Genomic DNA, 19,898 nt, shown 5'->3' on the forward strand with positions numbered 1-19,898 from the left:
GAATTGGATTTTTTCCACCACATTCTATGTAAAAGGTAAAAAAACAAAAACAAATTAAGGACAAAAAATCCCATGCCGAATTAAAACAGAGGAAGACTTCCATTTGTGTTGCATGAAGAATTAGTCCACATAAATGTTTTCTGTAAATGCATTTATTTAGTTTCATCTACAACTGAGATTATTTTCAGACTCTAGATGACAAGCCTCAATAATGAGAAATGCTTTAGCAGTAGTGTGTTACGGAATGGTTAAACAGCAGGAATGGCTGAAAATAAAACAAATGCTGTGTGTTCAGATGCTGCACTGCTGAAGCTTCTTGTCAGCCTGCTTCAGAGAGATCCAGATGTTGAGCATAGAGGCACGCAGTTTAGCCCACACCAGGTGATCAGTCAGGCCCAGGATCTGAGCAGCATGCTGGGCAGCTGCGTCTGGAGAGAGAACTGTTGAACAGCCCAGACCTGAAGAAGAGAAGAAAGAGAACATTAATGAATGGGTGGAGAAGTATTTTGCAATTGGGAGAGGCACTTTAAAGCAAGATATATATACACACACACACACACACAAAATTGCGTAAACCGGACTAACCAAAACCTGACCTGCAAAGCTGACTAACGCCTTAAAATGTCCTGCATATGCCAGAAAAAGCCTAATAATCCGCTGCCTTAATCCATATCACTCATGTATGCAGTGGAACAACTAAAATGGCATCAGAGCTCGAAGAGCCAGAAACTTACAATACGTACACACATACTTATAAGGATGCAAAGTTCAGCCACAGTTCAATAACTGCTGGAAATTGACTAGTTGTTCGGCACACGCCCTTATCCAGAGTGGCCTAAGTTTTCTCTCTCTCTCTCTCTCTTTTTTTTTTTTTTTTTTTTTACAGTAATTGAATGTTCGAGACCTCGATCAGGGGCCCAGCAGTGGCAGCTTGCCTGTGCTGTGGGATGTGGTAGCCTAGTGGTTAAGGTGTTGCCTGGGAAACGAACTCGCAACCTTCTAATAGGTAGCCCAACACCTTAACCACTAGGCTACCACGTCCCACAGCACAGGCAAGCTGCCACTGCTGGGCCCTTGTGTAAAGCCCTTATGCTCCTCTCTGCTTCTGGGGAAAAGTTAAAACCAAAACAGGCTTTTAGGATCCTTCCGTTATACTTATAGTGATACTTAGTGATACTTCCTGACTTTTTTGCAGAATAACGTGCAGCACCTTAAAATTGAGAAATGTGATTTCTGTATAAAAAAACTGAGCTATTTTCAAGGCTTATTGTCAAGCTAAATGCGCAACATTGCTTGTGCATATTAGCACCAGAATACTTACCACTGGGCATGCGTAAAGATGACCAGATATCCTGAGCTCCCCAGTCTGATGTAACAGGAGGACAGTTAATCACAGGATAAACTGTGTTTCCTGACATCACCGGACCTAAACCGTTACTCCGCCCTGCTACGGCTACAAAAATGGTCGGGACGCCATCACCTGAGGAAATAACAGCACAGTAATACATAAGATAGGGAAAGAGACTATGGTTGTAATGCTACCTCTCTCTTATTATTCACGTTCTATTAAAACCTCAAACTGGTAACTGCGAGCTTTACGTAAACTGTTCCGATCTTTTTTTTTCGTCTTTGTTACCTTCATATTCTGATTTGATGCGAAGGGTCTCATCAGGGCCTTTATGCGCAGACGTGACACGGACATGGCAGAGGATCCCGTACGAGCCGCAAGCTTTCCGAATCCTCTCAGAGTGAGCCAGATCAGATGTAGAGCCCATCAGTACAACAACTCTCCCGCTCACATGTGACTCCAGGAGCAGCTAAAGGCACATGCAAACAAGCAAGTCACAAACAGAATCCCAGCGAAGGATTAACACAACACTAACATTCACACCATCACTCCATCACCACCATTACTCACGGTAGCAGTACGACATGCAACAAGACCCAGTATCGGTCCTCAGTGCAGACTGGGATATTTAAGCCAGATATGGGATGTGGTAGCTCAGTGGTTAAGGTTTTCGACTACTGATCGGAAGGTCATTGGTTCGAATCCCAGGTTCACAAAGTTGCCACTGCAGGGCCCCTGAGCAAGGCCCTTAACCCACAATTGCTCATGTGTATAAACTGAACTAAGACAATGTAAGTCACTCTGGATAAGAGTGTCTGCTAAATGCTGTAAATGTAATGTAAATGTAGATATGAAAATGCTCTTTGTGCACTACTGTTATTACACCACGTGGTGGCGCCAAAGTACTGACCACATACTAATATTTATACGCGTGTCTAGGACCAAAAGCTAATGAAGTTTAATTTGAAAATGCAGAAAGCTTTGCCATTCTTTAAAGGAACGATTACAAAAAACAACAAGATACGTCAACCCTAAAAAGGTTCAGGGTCACAGAGACTGAAGTCTTGTGAAACCTATGGATTTTATTAAAGGTTAAGAAGAGCGGGTACACAGAAAGATAAGAAGAGTTTACATGAACAACAAGGGCAAATTGTGCAATTTCAGTCAGCAAGTGAATGTTTAACGTCTTAAATGTCAGATCATTAAACAAGAAATACTATGGCATGTGAGGGAAGTGTGTGTGTGTGTGTGTGTGTGTGTGTGTGTGTGTGTGTGTACCTGTACTCTTTCAGCCACCCATTCAAAGTTCCTCTTGACCATCTGCATGGCCTCAGGTGTGACCTCTTTTAAGTCACGATAAACCTGCACAAGGAAACGAACCACAAGGTTCACAAGGAAACCAGCACAAGCCTGCACCCGGCAAAAGTATATCAATTTGATGGACAAAAAAAAAAAATCTTTTCTAACTGCTTCTGTATTAGAGGATCAAGCAAATGTTCTTGTGACGCACATAAACTACACATGAAAACCATCAGCTGTTAAAATACTGGCACTGTGTGATTACATGCTTTTTTCTTGACTAGTCTTTATAACCGGATGGATGAAAGGGAGCTGGCCTGGGAAGTTAAAGCAATGTGTTCCACACACACACACACACACCACACACACCACACACACCACACACACCACACACACCACACACACCACACACACAAAGTGTCAGTCTTCAGACCTTAAACAATGACAGTCCTGCACTGTGAATGTAAAACTCACCTGCTTGTCTTTCTGTTGGCTGCGATCTCCAGCCGGCCAGAGTCTCCATGAGTCGTTGTCGATTACATCAGCCAGCACCACTTCCTTGGTCGACACATCGACACCAAACTCGATCTAAACAAAACAGAATGAGTCCATGCTGGGATTAAACACTTGGACGGATAATAATCAACGATAACGGAAAGGTAGGTGGATATAAGAACAACATAATTTTTGTTCATTTTCCTAGTCCGCGGTCTTAAATGTACCTTCATATCTACCAGCGTGCAGTTCTGGGTGGCCCAGGCCTTCTCCAGGATCTCAAAGATAGCCACCGTGCTCTTACTCATAATGTCCACCTCACAGCGGCCGATCTTCAGGCCTGCCAGATCAAAGGCGGCCGCTAGGAGCTGCTCCTCAGACCACTGCGGGTCATTATTGGCATCATCCTGCAAGCAATCGGTTCCATCAAACATTCCGTTTAATCAAATTTGCAGTATTGGTTGATCATCATCACTAAAATAGCTATCTATTATGCAATCTTGAGCAAAGAACTGATAATAGATCATTTCCAGAAATACTGTTTCTCATCTGAGAGCCAAACTGCTTTGTTCTTACGTTGTTACATTTCCAAGCCATGTTATTTCTGCAAACTGACTTCACTGAGAACTGCATGATCCAATCCAATCATTTACTTTCATCCACAAGCTGCACTCCGTGTTCTTGTACAAGCATGTGGCAACATATTGACCAGAACATAGTCTTCTGAATGCTTAGCGATAGTTCAGAGGTACAAAGTGTCAGGAATTCTTTGTCAAACTACTAGCAGAGACCCACCTTGAAAAACATCTCCATTTTCAGTGGTGAGAAGCGATAGCCTTCTTTGACGCCCGGATTCCTTTTCAGGAAGGAGCCTGTGGCGATTCGTCTACACACCCACTCGATGGGGATCATCTCACAGTGGCTGGCTATGAACGCCGTCTCCGAATGCTGCTTTACAAATGCAGTCTTAACTCCTGACAGAACAGGAGATGGAGATGGTCAGTGAGAAACCGTGTACAATTCACAAGTTTTTACACAAAATGGAAAGCGTGTTGGTATAAAACTGACCACACTCACGCTAGCAAAAAGTGCTTTGAATTTTTGCAAAGCAGTTAGAAAAAAAATTTATTGGTGGGTCAGCCATGACAGATTAGGACGTTAGTATCTGATAGAAGGACAATACTGACAGTAAACAGAACAACTGAGCATGATCGGATATGTGGGAGTGTGAATCACATTTCATTTAATTCAAGAAAGTCACAAGGTACTGATTTAACAAACATAAGCGTGTTTATGAGCTACAGAGACGAGCTGCGGAACAGACTTCTGAATTAGGCCAAGGTTTCTTGTCTCATTCAATGTCTTTTTTCATTCAATGTGACTGTGATAAACACTGATGGCTCATTACTGTAAAATGAAGCATTATGCACTGTTTAAAGCCATTCAGCCTCACATTGCCATAGATATGGTCGAATTAATAAAATGTTGATATGAGAAGCCAAAACCAGTCTATTGGCTATTTAGCCAGAGGCCACACAGTTACAAAAACATGTTGCATTGTGGGTAATTACGTAGGTGATAGTGAGGTCAGTGAAAACAACCCATAGAAAGGACAACCTGTGACCGAGCTCACCAGCTTCTTGTAGGAGCTTGAAGACACAGCTAGTGGTCTTGTTGGAGATCGCTGCCTTGCCCTCCATTTGGTCTTTCCTCACTGCGTTGCCCGCCGTGATCTGGTCTTTGGACTGGACCAAAACCTGGCCTGGGATGTCTAGCAGCTCAAAGATCTGCTTGGTCTTGCCCTCACTGAGCTTTTTGCCAAGCTTCAGATCTACAAAAGAACAGCAAAACAATTGAAACTCATTAAAAGGTTGACTAGTTGCAGAGGAGAACATGATTCCCCCTCACCTCCCAATTTATCACTGTAACTGGCCCAAATGTTTAAAATTATTATTATAATAGACAAAGAACATGGTTTCCATTGTCAAAGATTGCAACATGCCTCACAATGGATTAATCCACTGAATATGAATGCATGGATCTGAATAAAAACAACCTTGAATAAATTTAGCAGTCATAAAGGAGTATTTAAATGTTTTAAGTACTAAAAAAAAATATTTAAAGTATTTAAAATTTTGTAATTTAAGTGTCCTAAATGTTTCACACAGCAGAACAATTGATGTCTGCTTCAGGAAATGCTCTTCAGTGAATACACACACACACACACACACACACACACACACATACATACATACATACATACATACACACACACACATATATATAGATATATATATACATATACATACATATATATATATATATACACACACACACACACATATATATATACACACACACACACATACATACACACATATATAGATATATATATACACACACACATATATATACACACACACACATACATGTATATATATACACATGGAACCAAATTCCTTGTGTGTGTGTCAACACGCTTGGCCAATAAATCTGATTCTGATTCTTATAGAAGGATTTTATATATATATATATATATATATATATACACACACACACACATCTCATTCTCTGAAGAGCATTTCCTGAAGTATATACACGTGTGTGTGTGTGTGTATGAGACTAATAGATCTGTGGATTTGGATGGATTACATGCGGAGACACGTGCTGAGTTTGTGTTTTAAGAGTAAATGAAGCCCAAAAACATGTGGACAACGATCGAGTAGATGACCTGATCAAGACCTAAAAGTGTCTGATCCTAATGCACCAAGTCTGAGCTTCCTCCATGAAATACGAATTGATCAAACCTTTTCCTGTTACACGTGATTTTAACATTACTGTGCTGACAAAAACATCGAAAGCCAATTAACAGGTTACTGCTAGTTAGTTACGGTGCAGAATGACCATGTATACAGTAAACAGAACAAGAAAACAAACTTTCAACGTGTTTTCAGTGCAACAATCTGGGCAATGCATGTCGCTCGCTCGCTCGCGCGCGCGCACACACACACACACACACACACACACAAACACACGGGCGGGCGCGCGCACACACACAATGCAGTGCAAGCTTTACACAACTACATACCTCCTCCTGTCGACGCCATTTCGGTTACAATTTTCTTGTCCTGTAAAAAAAAGTCAATCAGAAGATTATCATTAATCACAAAACCCCAAAATCTAGACAATGTTAGAGAAATTAAACTACCTGCAGGTCAGTAAACTGAAGCTCTCAATGGAGGAACCACGTGAGGCTCGAGGAGGGGAAAAAAAGCCACAAGACTGACTGACGATACAAAGTTACGACACTTTATAAAAAAAGAGTCAGTGACGCCATCTTCACCACGTGGGAAGGTTTCAGTAACCTAAACAAATATTGAGTTTAAATCTCAGCAGATTCTCTGCGATGTCTAACGAGGGGGGGTTTGTTTCAAAGCCGACAGATTTTTATCTTTTATCTTGTTTTTTCTTTACTAAACCGATAACTGACACGTTGTTTGCGAACTCACGTGTGTCTTGTAGCCGATTTTGCATTGATTTGAACTCCCCCCTATTTCTGTAGTTGGTACATTCCGGCAAAAGCGAATGTGAAGCAGCACGTGGTTGGATTGGGAGATTTTCGGGGAGTGAAGTTTTGTAGATTTTGGCTGAATTGAAAGTTGTATTGGAAATGGAGTTTGAAGAATCCGGTATCGGAGAGGAATGTGGGGTTTTCGGTTGTGTTGCTGCAGGAGAATGGCCAACACAGCTTGAGGTTGCCCAGATTATAACCCTGGGGCTTGTAGCTCTGCAGCACAGGTAAGATCCCTGATACACTAATGATGCATAAGGCACTTGGGTGTTCTTAATCTTTACAGTCAGGCTGAATTAAAACTAAAGCACACCTGGAAAAAAAAAATAGACTTATTTTATGTGAAACTTTTTTTTTTTCTTCTTGCAAACACCACCAATAGGACTCATCTGCTAATTTAGGGGTGCCAATACTTTTGAAACGCTTCCTAAGTGTAATGAATCTGATGTGTAAGCCTCCAGTGCTCGATTTCTTATAAGATTTAGTCCTGTCTTTGTGGAACTTCTCAAGCTGGCACCACTGTCCTTTTATAAAATAAATGTAGAATTGATTTTAAATATATATTTAAGGACTTTTTTTTTTTTTTTAATGATTGAACAAGGACTAGGGGGCATGGTGGTTAGCACGTTTGCCTCACACCTCCAGGGTTGGGGGTTCGATTCCCGCCTCCGCCTTGTGTGTGTGGAGTTTGCATGTTCTCCCCGTGCCTTGGGGGTTTCCTCAGGGTACTCCGGTTTCCTCCCCCGGTCCAAAGACATGCATGGTAGGTTGATTGGAATCTTTGGAAAATTGTCCGTAGTGTGTGATTGTGTGAGTGAATGAGAGTGTGTGTGTGCCCTGCGATGGGTTGGCACTCCGTCCAGGGTGTATCCTGCCTTGATGCCCGATGACGCCTGAGATAGGCACAGGCTCCCCGTGACCCGAGGTAGTTCGGAAAAGCGGTAGAAAATGAATGAATGAATGAATGAATGAACAAGGACTAATATTCAGCACGTGACACTATAACCCGTGTTATCAGTTTCTGTCCTGATCTCAGCTGGGTTTCCTAAACTACATTGACAGACAACCTTAAATGCTGCTGGGCCCCTGAGCAAGGCCCTTAACCCTCAATTGCTCAGTTGTATAAAAATGAGGTTAAAAAAAAATGCAAGTCGCTCTGGATAAGGGCGTCTGCTAAATGCTGTAAATGTAAATGTAATGTAAATGAACATTATGCAGAACATGAGTAATGCGGAACATGCATACTTTTTTTTTTTAAAAATCCAGATTTGTAAATGTATGACTGCTGTAATGTTTCAAAAATTAATTAGCAAAAAAAATAACAAAAGCAGCCCGCACACTGATAAACTGCTCCAATAATATTAATGGTGCAACGTTTCGACCATCAGGTCTTCGTCAGGCACAATCATTGTTTGGTTTGATTGTACAATGATTGTGTCTGACGAAGACCTGATGGTCGAAACGTTGCACCATTAAAATTATTGGAGCAGTTTGTCAGTGTGCGGGCTTCTTTTATTTTTTTTTGTTGATTATTTGGTGCCCAGCACCTGTACCCTAACATTTTTTTTGGGGTTTTTGTATGTGCAGTCCTCCTCACAAGCTTTTGATCAAAAATTAATTAGATCATTAAAATGATGTCTAACGTAACTGGCAAATACTAATTTTTAGAATAGAAAATCTAAAATAAGAAACTACACCCTACACACTCGCTATAATGCAAAACAGGAACATTAGCCTAAAGCTGACATTCACTTGTGAGCACATCAGGTTTCCCGGTGAATGTTAAAACGGTTATGGATTTCATTCACAGCAACGCTAAACACACTGGTGAGTTTCGGTCAAACTTTCTGTGACTGTTGTCATGAGTTGCATCTTAAGTCTAAAGCTTTCCCCCTACGTTCAAAAGTGTGTATTAATCTAGAAAATATAGAAGACCGCTACACAACCGGTACACTTAATCTTCTAAATGATTAAACTATAACTGTTTAGGCAACCAGTTAGTTATAGTACTTAATAAGGATCAGAATAAATATGCAATTTGAAACTAGTTTTCTTACCAGAGGTAGAAGGTAGATATTGTAACACACAATATCTGTCTTAATAATGAGCCATATTACTAATAATAATAGCTTCTATAAGGGGGGCACGGTGGCTTAGTGGTTAGCACGTTTGCCTCACACCTCCAGGGTTGGGGGTTCGATTCCCGCCTTGTGTGTGTGGAGTTTGCATGTTCTCTCCGTGCCTCGGGGGTTTCCTCCGGGTACTCCGGTTTCCTCCCCCGGTCCAAAGACATGCATGGTAGGTTGATTGGCATCTCTGGAAAATTGTCCGTAGTGTGTGATTGCGTGAGTGAATGAGAGTGTGTGTGTGTGCCCTGTGATGGGTTGGCACTCCGTCCAGGGTGTATCCTGCCTTGATGCCCGATGACGCCTGAGATAGGCACAGGCTCCCCGTGATCCCAAGTAGTTTGGATAAGCGGTAGAAAATGAGTGAGTGAGAGAGTGAATAGCTTCTATAATAAAAGGCAAAGATGAGAGATGGATTACTGAGTGGTCATTGTACCGATGTGTGTTGTACTGATCGGCTCACCAGGTTGTCGGTGTTGTCGGCCATAGAGCGCACAGAGCTGATCTCCATAATCGGAATGTACTGATCCTGCTCCTCTTTGCACTGATAGTCGATGTGCTCAGACCAGTCTGTGCTGCTGTCTCCGTCATCAACACTTTCCTGAAACCTTTTGGTCAAAATGCTGTAATCTGTAAACACAAGAATTGGAGAATGTAAATAAATTTGTATAACTGTTACCTTAATTTAATATATGGTCTTAAGATCACAATCTGCAGCGTTAGCTTTTAGTTACATTCATTTATTTGCTGTAAATTAATTGCTGTGTTTTTTTTTTTCAATTTTTTTTATTAGTCACATCATATTCTACATCAGTATTAGGAGTTATTACGCTCTTTATAGAGCGACAAAATCGAGAATCTTTCTGAATCGAAGACTGAACCTTTTTTTTTTTCCTAAGACTTTTTTTCTCTTAGCTGCACAAACCATGTGACTTTTTTTTAAGCCTTGAAAGATAGTGACTTTTTATTTTTTTATTTTGTCTTGGTCATATCACATTCATGTTTTCTAGTCACATGACTACAGTCACAATAAAGATTCTTTTAAATTAATAATAATGTCTTCATTATAAAGTATTGAAGGACCTTCTGTGGCCTTCCGCTTTTTTCCTCTTCGTGACACAGCATGCTCTCTTTCTGTGAACGTTGTCTCTCCATCACCTGCGCATACACACACACACACACACACACACATGCTTTACTTCCAGTTACTTGAACAGGATTGTTTTTATGTAATGGTACATGTAATGGTACTTTTCTGCCCCAGGCACCACAGATCCACAGATCTATGAACCTAAGACACCCCTCCAGATCCCACATCCCCAGGTCCTTCCAAAATCACACCTCCCACCTCTCCCCCCAAACATACGACAACATGCACCAGTCACTTTGTGCAGCATTGGTCTGCTCATTTTTCACTTTATCTGCATATGCCTTGCACTGTTTTATTTAAACTCCATTGTTAATATTATGCACCTTGGGACTGAGAGAAATACAATTTCAATTCTCTATGTGTATGTACTGTACATGTGGTAGAGTTGACAATAAAGAGAACTTGAACTTGAATGTCCCTCTAGTTCAGTGTAATTACCTGAGTTTGCTTTATATTCCTGGCCTCTTTCATATGTACCTGCTGTGATAGAATGACTGGTCAAAGGCTGTTCGTCGTATCTTGTCTGAACGCGGTCTTTTGACCTCACCAGCATGTCATTTAACTGATCCTCTGTTTCGTAGTCCGTCTCAGCGAGTTCCTCTGGCCTCAAAATTCTGTCTGTTCTAGCAGCGCCGAAGCCTGGAGACCTTCTAAAAATGGTATCGTCCATGGCCTGCTGATCATATCCGATGGCAATGATGTCACTGTCCTCATGTGCAGGCACCTCGCAGATGGAGTGCTCGTCTAACGTGGGAGGACTGAACATCTCCTGGTTTCTGTATAGGCCTCTGACTGGCCGGGACAGAATGTTGTCTAGCTGTGTATAAAACTTCATGATGCGCCGAGTGTCTCCGATATCAGCCTTGCCCCTCTGCAAGGATCTGTACAGATATTTCAGGTTCTTGTATTTGGTACGACACTGTTTCCAGTCCCTCTCTACACCCTGCTGAAGGAGCCGGCGAGATATCTGCACAAACACGTCCTTGTTTCGAGTCGAGCCTTGCAGCTGCTGCTGAATTCCCTCCTCAGCCCAGATATTAAGCAGCGCTGCCACTTCTTCCTCAGACCAATTTCGGCCTGAATCATGGACTGTGATCACGTTCTCCTCGTCTGAAGTTCTTCTAGCACCTGGTGATACACTTGAACCTGGATCAGAAAATAGCAGATCAGGAAGTCAGGTTAATGCGTATAATTGTAAACTACATCATTAGCTCGCATTCTGAACCAATCGTATGTATTTTGGGCTGTTTACGCACTTGTATCTTTTGTCATGAGGTGATGAGAACCGGTATTTATTATTGTTTGCATATCTGCCAGACTCTCATCTGTAATAAAATAAGAAGTTGCAAAAGCAAAAATGAGAATCAAAACGAAGAATGGAAAAGCAATTTGAATCAGACTTGATTTAGAGAACATCAAAATACCTAGCACTTTTTAGCTAGCTCCTGTTTATTTTCTTACCATCATCAATCTTAATATAGTTAGCTTCTCCTGGATCTCTTCTTTCATCTGCCTGGTCTCCCTCTGGATCTTTCCTGGGAGAATCCTCTTCCTCTTCTAGGAAATCCTCAATGTCCTTGCCCTGCAGGATTGCATCCACCTCTGCAAAGAAGCGCATAGTTCGACCTTGATTCTTGCTGACCTTGTAGTCATATTTGAGGTTCTTGTATTTGGTGCGACACTGTCTCCAGTCCCGCACCACCCCGTGCTGGAGTTCCAGGCGGCGTGCCATCTCCTGGAAGATGGCCTTGTTTCGGTGGGTGCTCTGCAGCCGCACCTGCATTTCTCTGTCAGCCCAGATGTTAAGGAGAGCCCGAATCTCTTTATCAGACCAGTGTCTCCCTCCCTCCATACCTGAGAGAGGAACAAAATGCTGATCTGCACTCCCTGAATAAGAGAGAACAGTGGAATATTAGAGGACATCCAAACTAGTAAAGGAATTGGATTAATTGACTAATTACAGGTGTGAATGGGGTCCAGTGTGTCTCATTGCGATCAGATCACTCTGGAACACATCTGACCGCATAATGTTAGTAGTGTGAATGAACACGAAAGCACCTTGATGGAAAATATAGACTGTTTGTAATATCATTCTGAGCGATAAAGTTCTCTAAAGCGAGACTAAAGAATAAATGTGACCGCGAGACTATAGCAGTTGCTGTTTGTAGCTTCTTTTGTCATCTCATTTCTCTTGTATTGTACATTTTATAAGTTTAATATGATGTGTTAGCTTAGGGAAAAAAATAAATGTGTAGAAGATCCTTCATCCAGAAGAAATAGTAAAAATGAGCCTAGACTTTCAGTACCTCAGAAAAAAAAAAATTGTGGTAATTTTAAAGTATCGTTTATTATCACCACAATTTTTTTCTGAGGTACTGAAAGTCGAAATTTCTGGGAAATAAGGCAAAATGTTCTAAAGAGAAAAATTCCTCGTTTATTTAAAAAAAATCATCAAAAAAACTGTTCTTGTGTTTGAAATAATACATTTTCAGTGTATGTAAGCATTTGTTTTGGTTTGCAGAATTAATTAGTACTACTACTATTTTTTTCTGAGGTACTGTTAGCTTAGCGAATAATAGGTCAACTCTCTAAAAAGAAAAGTTCGTCATTATAAAACAAACAAAGAACAAAAAAAAATTCCGTTTAGTTTGTGGCAGATATTTACCCTCCTGAAAGTTGCTCAGAGAAGAGTTGCCCTGTCTCCTGCTGGCAGGACTGGTCTGTTCCTCGTCCATCTCGTAAGACCTTTGGGTTATAGTGGTGTTGTCCAGTGACGTGCGAATGGCTGGAGGTCTCCACTCAGGTAGTGCCATTGCTCTGCTCTGTGCCTGGCAGCTCAGCCTGTCCCTGTGCACGCCCATCTCTTTTAGCCGGCTCGAGATGGCCTCATACTTGGCCTTGCTCTCAGTCTCATCCCAGGCCTCCCTTTCCCTCCACACCACTAGCAAAGCTCTAACCTCTTCCCCTCCCCACCGACTATTTGCTTCTCTTTGGCTCTCCTCCTCCTCTCTGCCTGCTTTGTGCTCTGTACTAAGTTCCATGCTTTTGAGCTAGAAGCTTGGAAATGGCTTCTGTTGAATTTCTGCTTCTCGTTTTTTCTCTCCCTCCCCCTTTGCCTTAAGCTCAGTGTCCTAGGCAACCAGACAGTTGAGCCAGTTAGGACCGGTCATGTGACCGAGAGCGGCTTTGTGACTGGCTTAAGCTGAAGGGGGGAGGGGGCGCGGAAATGTGAGAAGTGGCTTGGCAAACAAAGCTGCAGCTGCAGAAAGAACCCTTACTAATACGGAAAGCGATAACGACTGAGAGCTTTCGGGTGCGTGGGAGAGATTTGTCAGCTTTTAAAGCCATGTCTGCTGTTTCTATGCAGTTGGCAGGTTGTTTCATAATGTCCTGCAAATATTTCCCCCTTTCTTTTTCTACAATTTCTCTCTCTCTTTCTTCTTCCCCCTGCACCCGCCCTTTTTTTTTTTTTTTTTTTTTTTTTGAAACCCACTTCACTCACAAACCAGTTTGATCTGCCTCTGGGCTTAAAGCGAGGCAGCTGCTGAGTCATAAAACAGGCTGGAAAAGCACGCTTGTTTGATTCTGCTAGGTTTTTAAGGGAGGAAAAGAAGAGGGGAAGAAACAGAGCATGGAGGGGAGGGGAGACATTTCCACCCTGTTCCCTTTTCATTTGTCAGCCATGCCAAGGCATGTTATTGCAACGCTGCCCGAACCAGTATGCACACTATTATATTCATCTTTTATTCCACATAAAAAACACTGTCGAATTTCTGATATAACGACAAAATACTCAATCCAATTAAATCGCTTAACATGCTAGCAAAAAAAAAAAGAGAGAGAGAAATGCATGACTTGGTACAACATAACACCGAAGATTAAAAACATCGTTTAAGATTAAAAGATTAAAAACAGAGCAATTAGCACCACATTTATTGACATAATTAACACTGCTTTTGTTATTCTGAATTAGGGGCCAAGAAAGTGCAGGCATTGTTACAAGTAATGGCTCCAGTCCACCTACATACACCACCCTCAAGGTAATATCTGTTTCAAAGATGTTTGTTGTTCTCGTTGATTTAAGTGGTAAACCTTATGCTTAAAAAGAGAATTGCAAGTATTTTGAGCTTTTCACAAACTCTTATCTGAAGAAAGCTTAGTTCACGCATCTTTGTTTTTTTCTCTCCCTGTTGTTGTTCGTTCTATTTCTCCTTAGGGCATGGGGTTAGTCAGCTCAGCTTTTAAACCTGAAGATTTGCTGAAGCTGCGATATGGTAACTTGGGGATCGGACACACACGTTATTCCACCACAGGAATGTCAGAGCTGCAAAACTGCCAGCCGTTTGTGGTAGACACTCTGCACGGCAAGATTGCCGTGGCACACAACGGAGAACTCGTCAACGCTGCTGCACTGCGCAGAAAGGCAGGCAGTTATTTATTTATTTATTTATTTAAATACTATGAAGTTCATGAGTCTGAATCCACGGCGGTGGTTATGTCAGTTCTAAAAATGTTTACAATTCAAAAGTACCACTTGCATGTGTTTAATTCAAACACTGACCGGATTTGGCTCGTGTGATATATACGCTGGATACGAGCATCTGCCAAATGACGTAAATGTAAATATACCAAATCATTTCTTTATAATCTAACTCTGCCATAATATCCAGTGATGTTTACAGCTTTCAGATTTTAAGGTTAAAAGGTTTAAATGTAAAAACATCTAGTATGACTCAGTAGTAAGTAAAAGAGCAGTTTTAATCTCTCCAATAAAATAGGATAATAAATCATGCAGGTGGTTTAAACTCATATTAACATATTAACTGAAATTTCCTGGAGCTCTGCCCATTTCTCTCCCCCCATTTTTTCATGCACATGTCTAGAGTCACGCGAGTGCCCTCGCCTTTATGTCAACGGAGATTATTTAGCGTTTCTTATCTAATATATAACGTAACGTTAGACGTGTATATATTTAACGTTAGATAACTAAACGTATTAAGTATTTAATTATACACGGTCAAAGAATCGACACATTTAAACAATTTGAACAGACAGCATCAGCTATTTAAAAGAAAATAAATGTCAGCCAGGTGGAGTCTAGAAAATTGACTTTAGATGGAAAGGATAGAAAGAATTAGATGGAAAATGTACCGCTATATATCCTTTTTACTGAACATCACCGTAGAATTATCTAAAAATCATCAGCATCCAGCAGAGTTTTTACGATTGCCGCAGCAAGCAGTTCCAGACTAAATAAAAGCCTATTTTTTTTTTCATGTTTTTAAGGATTAAAGATTGGTTTTGAATGATTAAAATGTTTATCATGATTTTTGAAAATGGAAATTATAATAAGGAATAATTTATTTGTTTTTGTTATTATTATTATTATTATTATTATTATTATTATTAATACTACTGCTTATTTAGATTAGTTTTCTGTACTTTATTTTGCAAAATAATCTTTTAAAATATACCATTTACAAAAAAAAAAATCACATTCATGTGTTTTATAGGTGATGAGACATGGTGTAGGTCTTTCCACTAGTTCGGACAGCGAGCTCATTACTCAGCTGCTCTGTCTGACTCCGCCAATGGAGGAGGTTGACAATCCTGATTGGGTAGCACGGTCAGTTCCCTATCTTCAACATCACCAGTTTTTTTTTTTAATGGTCGTTGTTTAATCGCACGTGAAACCGTACCCACTACTGTATATTCAGTCCAACTCAACATCTTGGTTAATTTAGTAAAGTGTAGAATATTCCGATATAATTGTTTTTTGTTTGATTTCAGCATTAAGAACTTGATGACTGAGGCTCCAACAGCGTACTCCTTGCTGATAATGCACAAAGACGTGATCTACGCTGTGCGAGACCCGTACGGCAACAGACCGCTGTCTATCGGACGGCTGGTGCCCATCTCCAAACTACACAGCTCTGGTACAAAAAAGATTTAAAAATGAGCGGAAGGATAAAAATAAGAGATTATTATTGATTTTAAGAATGAATTATAATGAAAACATCACTTTCTGTATTCCTCAGGAGGTGGAGAAGGAGACACAGAAGGCTGGGTTGTCTCCTCAGAATCCTGCAGCTTCCAGTCCATCGGCGCCAAGTGAGACTTTTAACCGTGTCACTTTGAAACTGGCAACACTTGGTACAGCAGGTGGACACTTCCCGTGTCTCTGTCCGCAGGTATTACCGTGAAGTCCAACCTGGAGAAATCGTGCAGATCTCCAAACATGGGGTCAAGAGCCTGAACATAATCCCCCGTCCCGAGCGAGATCCTCCAGCTTTCTGTATATTTGAGTATGTCTACTTTGCCAGGCCAGACTCCATATTTGAAGGTAAGTGCATCATTCGAACAAGGATTCAAATCAAATGCTGCTTCCCTGTACAAATATTTTTTTACATTACTCCATAAAGTAGCCTCTCTGTTGCTCCCTATCACTTGTATAATATTAACATCAGGTCGATACAATGAAAGAAAAAAGTACTTGCGGAAGTAGAATTTCAGAAGTTTGCCTCTTTTCTACATAAGACAAAAATGCTGCCATAAAACAAGAGCAATTTTTAAGAAATTGGATACAAAACGGACTGTTTTTTTACTCACTCACTCACTCATTTTCTACCGCTTATCTGAACTACCTCGGGTCACGGGGAGCCATCGGGCGTCATCGGGCATCAAGGCAGGATACACCCTGGACGGAGTGCCAACCCATCGCAGGGCACACACACACTCTCATTCACTCACGCAATCACACACTACGGACAATTTTCCAGAGATGCCAATCAACCTACCATGCATGTCTTTGGACCGGGGGAGGAAACCGGAGTACCCGGAGGAAACCCCCGAGGCACGGGGAGAACATGCAAACTCCACACACACAAGGTGGAGGCGGGAATCGAACCCACAACCCTGGAGGTGTGAGGCGAACGTGCTAACCACTAAGCCACCGTGCCCCCACTCTGTTTTTATTTATTTATTTTTTAGTGTTTACGTATATTATTCCAACAGTTCTTATGCACTAATATTCTAGATTCTTCTATGTAGTAAGAACTCTTTAAATACATCCGGGGTCTCTGAGGCTCTCTGGTGTACAAGCACTGGATCTAGTGATACAAATACAGTCGTAGTGTGAGAATCTAATGCAGTCCACTGTAAGTAAGCTGTGTTTATTATATCTGTCGTGTTAAATGCGTAACAGAAATGATTGCTTTTGTTTCACACTCAAGCATCAAACTCCTCATCATCTTCACTGAGTCTCTGGTGGTGTGTTGCAGGTCAGATGGTTTATACAGTCAGGCAACGCTGTGGACGCCAGCTGGCCATCGAGGCCCCGACTGATGCGGACGTGGTCAGTACAGTGCCCGAGTCTGCGACTCCAGCTGCTTTAGGATACGCACAAGTGGTAAAAGATTTGTATGAGTATAAATAATATGAATGTATTACTGATGTATGATGTTATTATTCCTGCAATAATTCCCGATTATACCACAGCACTACAGAATTTTGGACTCATTAATAATCTAAGGTAAAGTAAAAAAAAAAAAAATGTAAAAAGTAAAGGCTTCACATCTATCATACTAACTGGATTTCCTTCCATGCCACTTGTTTTTGTTCCTGAAATTAAAAATGAGCCTGAAGAGAAAAGCTCTGTGTGTGTGCGAGTGTGTGCGCGCTCGCAGGAGCATTGTCACTGTGCCTTTTGCCCTGATGCTTTCCCATGGTCAAGCACTTCAGTGTAAAAATCACTGATTAACAGCCTGTCCAAGGGGAAACAAACACTTTATGAACAAATCCCTTGCTTTTCCAGTGTTGCTTTGGACACATGCCAGTATGCAGTAGTGTTAAAAAGCTTGCTCTAGCATAGTCGCTGCTTCGGCTGCAGTTTTCATCAAATCATCTGCTGTGAAGAGTGAAGTACAAAAATGGGGAAAATGCATTTGCATGGACTGTAGGGGGGGGAAAACAATCCACAATCCACATATACAATCACAAAGTATGATGCGAATCGGCAGCTATGTTGAGCACATTCAAATTCTGGGAATTTTTAGGTCCTCTCTCTGTATCTATGAGCCACTGTCACTCTGAGGAGATGGTTTACAAACAACACCATAAAATTTACCTTGGATTAAATGGTGGTGCCTTTTACCTTCCTACCACTGATGTTAAACTGGTGAATGTGTGTGAGAGAGAGAGAGAGAGAGAGAGAGAGAGAGACATTGTGTGTGTGTGAGTGTGTGAGAGTGTGTGCACGATCAATTTGTTAGAAAACTTAATCTTCATTGCTTTCTCAGAAATGCATCATTCTGTATCTGTGATATAACTTTGATTTGATTGGACACTGTCCTGTCTCTCCAGTCTGGCCTGCCCTATGTCGAGGTCCTGTGTAAAAACCGCTACGTCGGCAGGACGTTTATTCAACCAAATACTCGTTTGCGTCAGCTCGGGGTGGCTAAGAAATTTGGGGCGCTGACGGACAACTTTTCTGGCAAACGAGTTGTTCTCGTCGATGATTCTATCGTGAGAGGCAACACCATCTCGCCCATCATTAAACTGCTCAAGGAGGCCGGAGCAACAGAGGTAGGATTTGTACGAGTTTCCCATTTCATTCACATTCACATTCACTCAAAAATAAAACTACTTCTGCTTTACTAATTCGCTTAATCTTTTGACTGAAAACCAATGATTAGGTCCACATTCGTGTGGCGTCTCCTCCGATTCGGTTCCCCTGCTACATGGGCATCAACATTCCTACCAAAGAAGAGCTTATTGCTAACAAACCAGAGTTCAAGGACATTGCAAACTATATTGGTAAGTCGAGATAAATATTGGAATTGTTTACTTAAATTCCTGCATATTTTTTTAAGGACACTATTTTACAGGAGTAAATAATGTCTTTCGAGCACGGTTCGAGGACAGTTTTGCTTCCTTGTGATCTGCTTGACAACACTGCAGATTTTTTGTTGTTGTTGTTGAACCCATCCATCGCTTTTCTGTGTGAATTGCGAGTTAAACCATCCTGTTAACACACAAACCTCGTATTAGAGAACGGTTTGAAACAAGGTGTTGATGTTCTTGTGTTGCGTAGGAGCCACCAGTGTGCGTTACCTGTCCGTCGAGGGCCTTGTGTCTGCAGTTCAGAGTGGGATCGAGACATGCGACAAGAAGCAGATCAGCTCCAGCAGCAAAGCTAGCACAAAACTGGGTCACTGTACAGCCTGCCTGACTGGTAAATACCCCGTCGAGCTGGAGTGGTGATGAAACACACAGCAACGCAACAGCCGACGTCGCACCTCGTGAAAACGTAGCCTGTGATGAGTGGTAACCATTACAGATGGATTAGCTCCACTATACTGGGAGGTATGAAAGGTAATCATGATTGCTTTATAAACAAGGGTTTCTACTCTCTAAAGGACATTTCAGTTTTTCACCCTTTTGTATATTTTGACAGTTACCGTGATGTGCCATATACTTCAGTATGTTCACTTGTATGCAAATTTAAGCACTTTATTTTGCCCCTCATTTCCTGTCCAACGACTTCTGTTCGCCAATCACATGGTTCGAGCAGCTGTGACCTCTGAACAGTCTTTTGTTTCAGCGATGCCGCCGAGTTACACTAAGAACATTTACATCTAGACTGTTTAGTTGTTTGCTTTGTGTAATATTACTCATCATTTGTATCTCTCTCTTTTCTTATAAGCCTTTCTTATAGCCACGGCATTATTACGGACATCGGACAAAGCGTATGTGAAGGAATGTCATGAGGAATTGTCAAAGTAAATGTGTGTGAAATAAAGCTGCTTTTGTTTGTTCCGTTTCAACTTGTGTAGCAAAACCTGTTGCAATCCAGTATAATTAAAAAACACACAACAGCATGTTGAAATAAAATCGATTGTCCCATTGTAG

The 19,898-nt window shown here is 41.4% G+C and overlaps 2 protein-coding genes across 3 annotated transcripts; one reads left to right on the forward strand and one right to left on the reverse strand.

Moving 5' to 3' along the window:
* Positions 1-136: 136 nt before the first annotated feature.
* paics (phosphoribosylaminoimidazole carboxylase, phosphoribosylaminoimidazole succinocarboxamide synthetase) lies at positions 137-13,045 on the reverse strand. 2 transcript variants are annotated; one of them, XM_060866753.1, is made up of 15 exons: positions 12,655-13,045; positions 11,451-11,876; positions 11,246-11,314; positions 10,428-11,135; positions 9,923-9,997; positions 9,303-9,469; positions 6,231-6,270; positions 4,776-4,973; positions 3,938-4,116; positions 3,370-3,549; positions 3,122-3,235; positions 2,627-2,710; positions 1,637-1,817; positions 1,322-1,480; positions 137-458 (listed from the first exon to the last, which is right to left on the reverse strand). In XM_060866753.1, the coding sequence occupies exons 1-15, from the start codon at positions 13,028-13,030 to the stop codon at positions 292-294; spliced, it is 3,123 nt and encodes a 1,040-aa protein (XP_060722736.1). In that variant the 5' UTR covers positions 13,031-13,045; the 3' UTR covers positions 137-291. The 2 variants fall into 2 exon arrangements, with proteins under 2 accessions (XP_060722736.1, XP_060722737.1); XM_060866754.1 differs by lacking the exons at positions 9,303-9,469; positions 9,923-9,997; positions 10,428-11,135; ... (1 more) ...; positions 11,451-11,876; positions 12,655-13,045 and adding an exon at positions 6,351-6,468.
* On the forward strand, positions 6,615-19,880 carry ppat (phosphoribosyl pyrophosphate amidotransferase). The gene is made up of 11 exons (XM_060866757.1): positions 6,615-6,940; positions 13,963-14,029; positions 14,206-14,412; positions 15,503-15,615; positions 15,780-15,925; positions 16,028-16,100; positions 16,181-16,332; positions 17,270-17,397; positions 18,351-18,572; positions 18,683-18,803; positions 19,081-19,880. Exons 1-11 carry the CDS (start codon positions 6,813-6,815, stop codon positions 19,248-19,250), a joined length of 1,527 nt encoding a protein of 508 aa, XP_060722740.1. The 5' UTR covers positions 6,615-6,812; the 3' UTR covers positions 19,251-19,880.
* The last annotated feature ends 18 nt before the right edge of the window (positions 19,881-19,898 follow it).

Source organism: Tachysurus vachellii, chromosome 3 (genome assembly GCF_030014155.1).
Source record: "Tachysurus vachellii isolate PV-2020 chromosome 3, HZAU_Pvac_v1, whole genome shotgun sequence".
Taxonomy (NCBI): Eukaryota; Metazoa; Chordata; class Actinopteri; order Siluriformes; family Bagridae; genus Tachysurus; species Tachysurus vachellii.

Coding starts and splice junctions, on each gene's coding strand:
- paics (XM_060866753.1), bottom strand. CDS start 13,030: ATGGAACTTAGTACAGAGCACAAAGCAGGCAGAGAGGAGGAGGAGAGC. Junction 11,136..11,245: donor CCTCATGACAAAAGATACAA/GTGCGTAAACAG, acceptor TTTCTGATCCAG/GTTCAAGTGTATCACCAGGT. Junction 3,236..3,369: donor GCACGCTGGTAGATATGAAG/GTACATTTAAGA, acceptor TGTTTTGTTTAG/ATCGAGTTTGGTGTCGATGT.
- ppat (XM_060866757.1), top strand. CDS start 6,813: ATGGAGTTTGAAGAATCCGGTATCGGAGAGGAATGTGGGGTTTTCGGT. Junction 14,030..14,205: donor CTACATACACCACCCTCAAG/GTAATATCTGTT, acceptor ATTTCTCCTTAG/GGCATGGGGTTAGTCAGCTC. Junction 16,333..17,269: donor GCCAGACTCCATATTTGAAG/GTAAGTGCATCA, acceptor GGTGTGTTGCAG/GTCAGATGGTTTATACAGTC.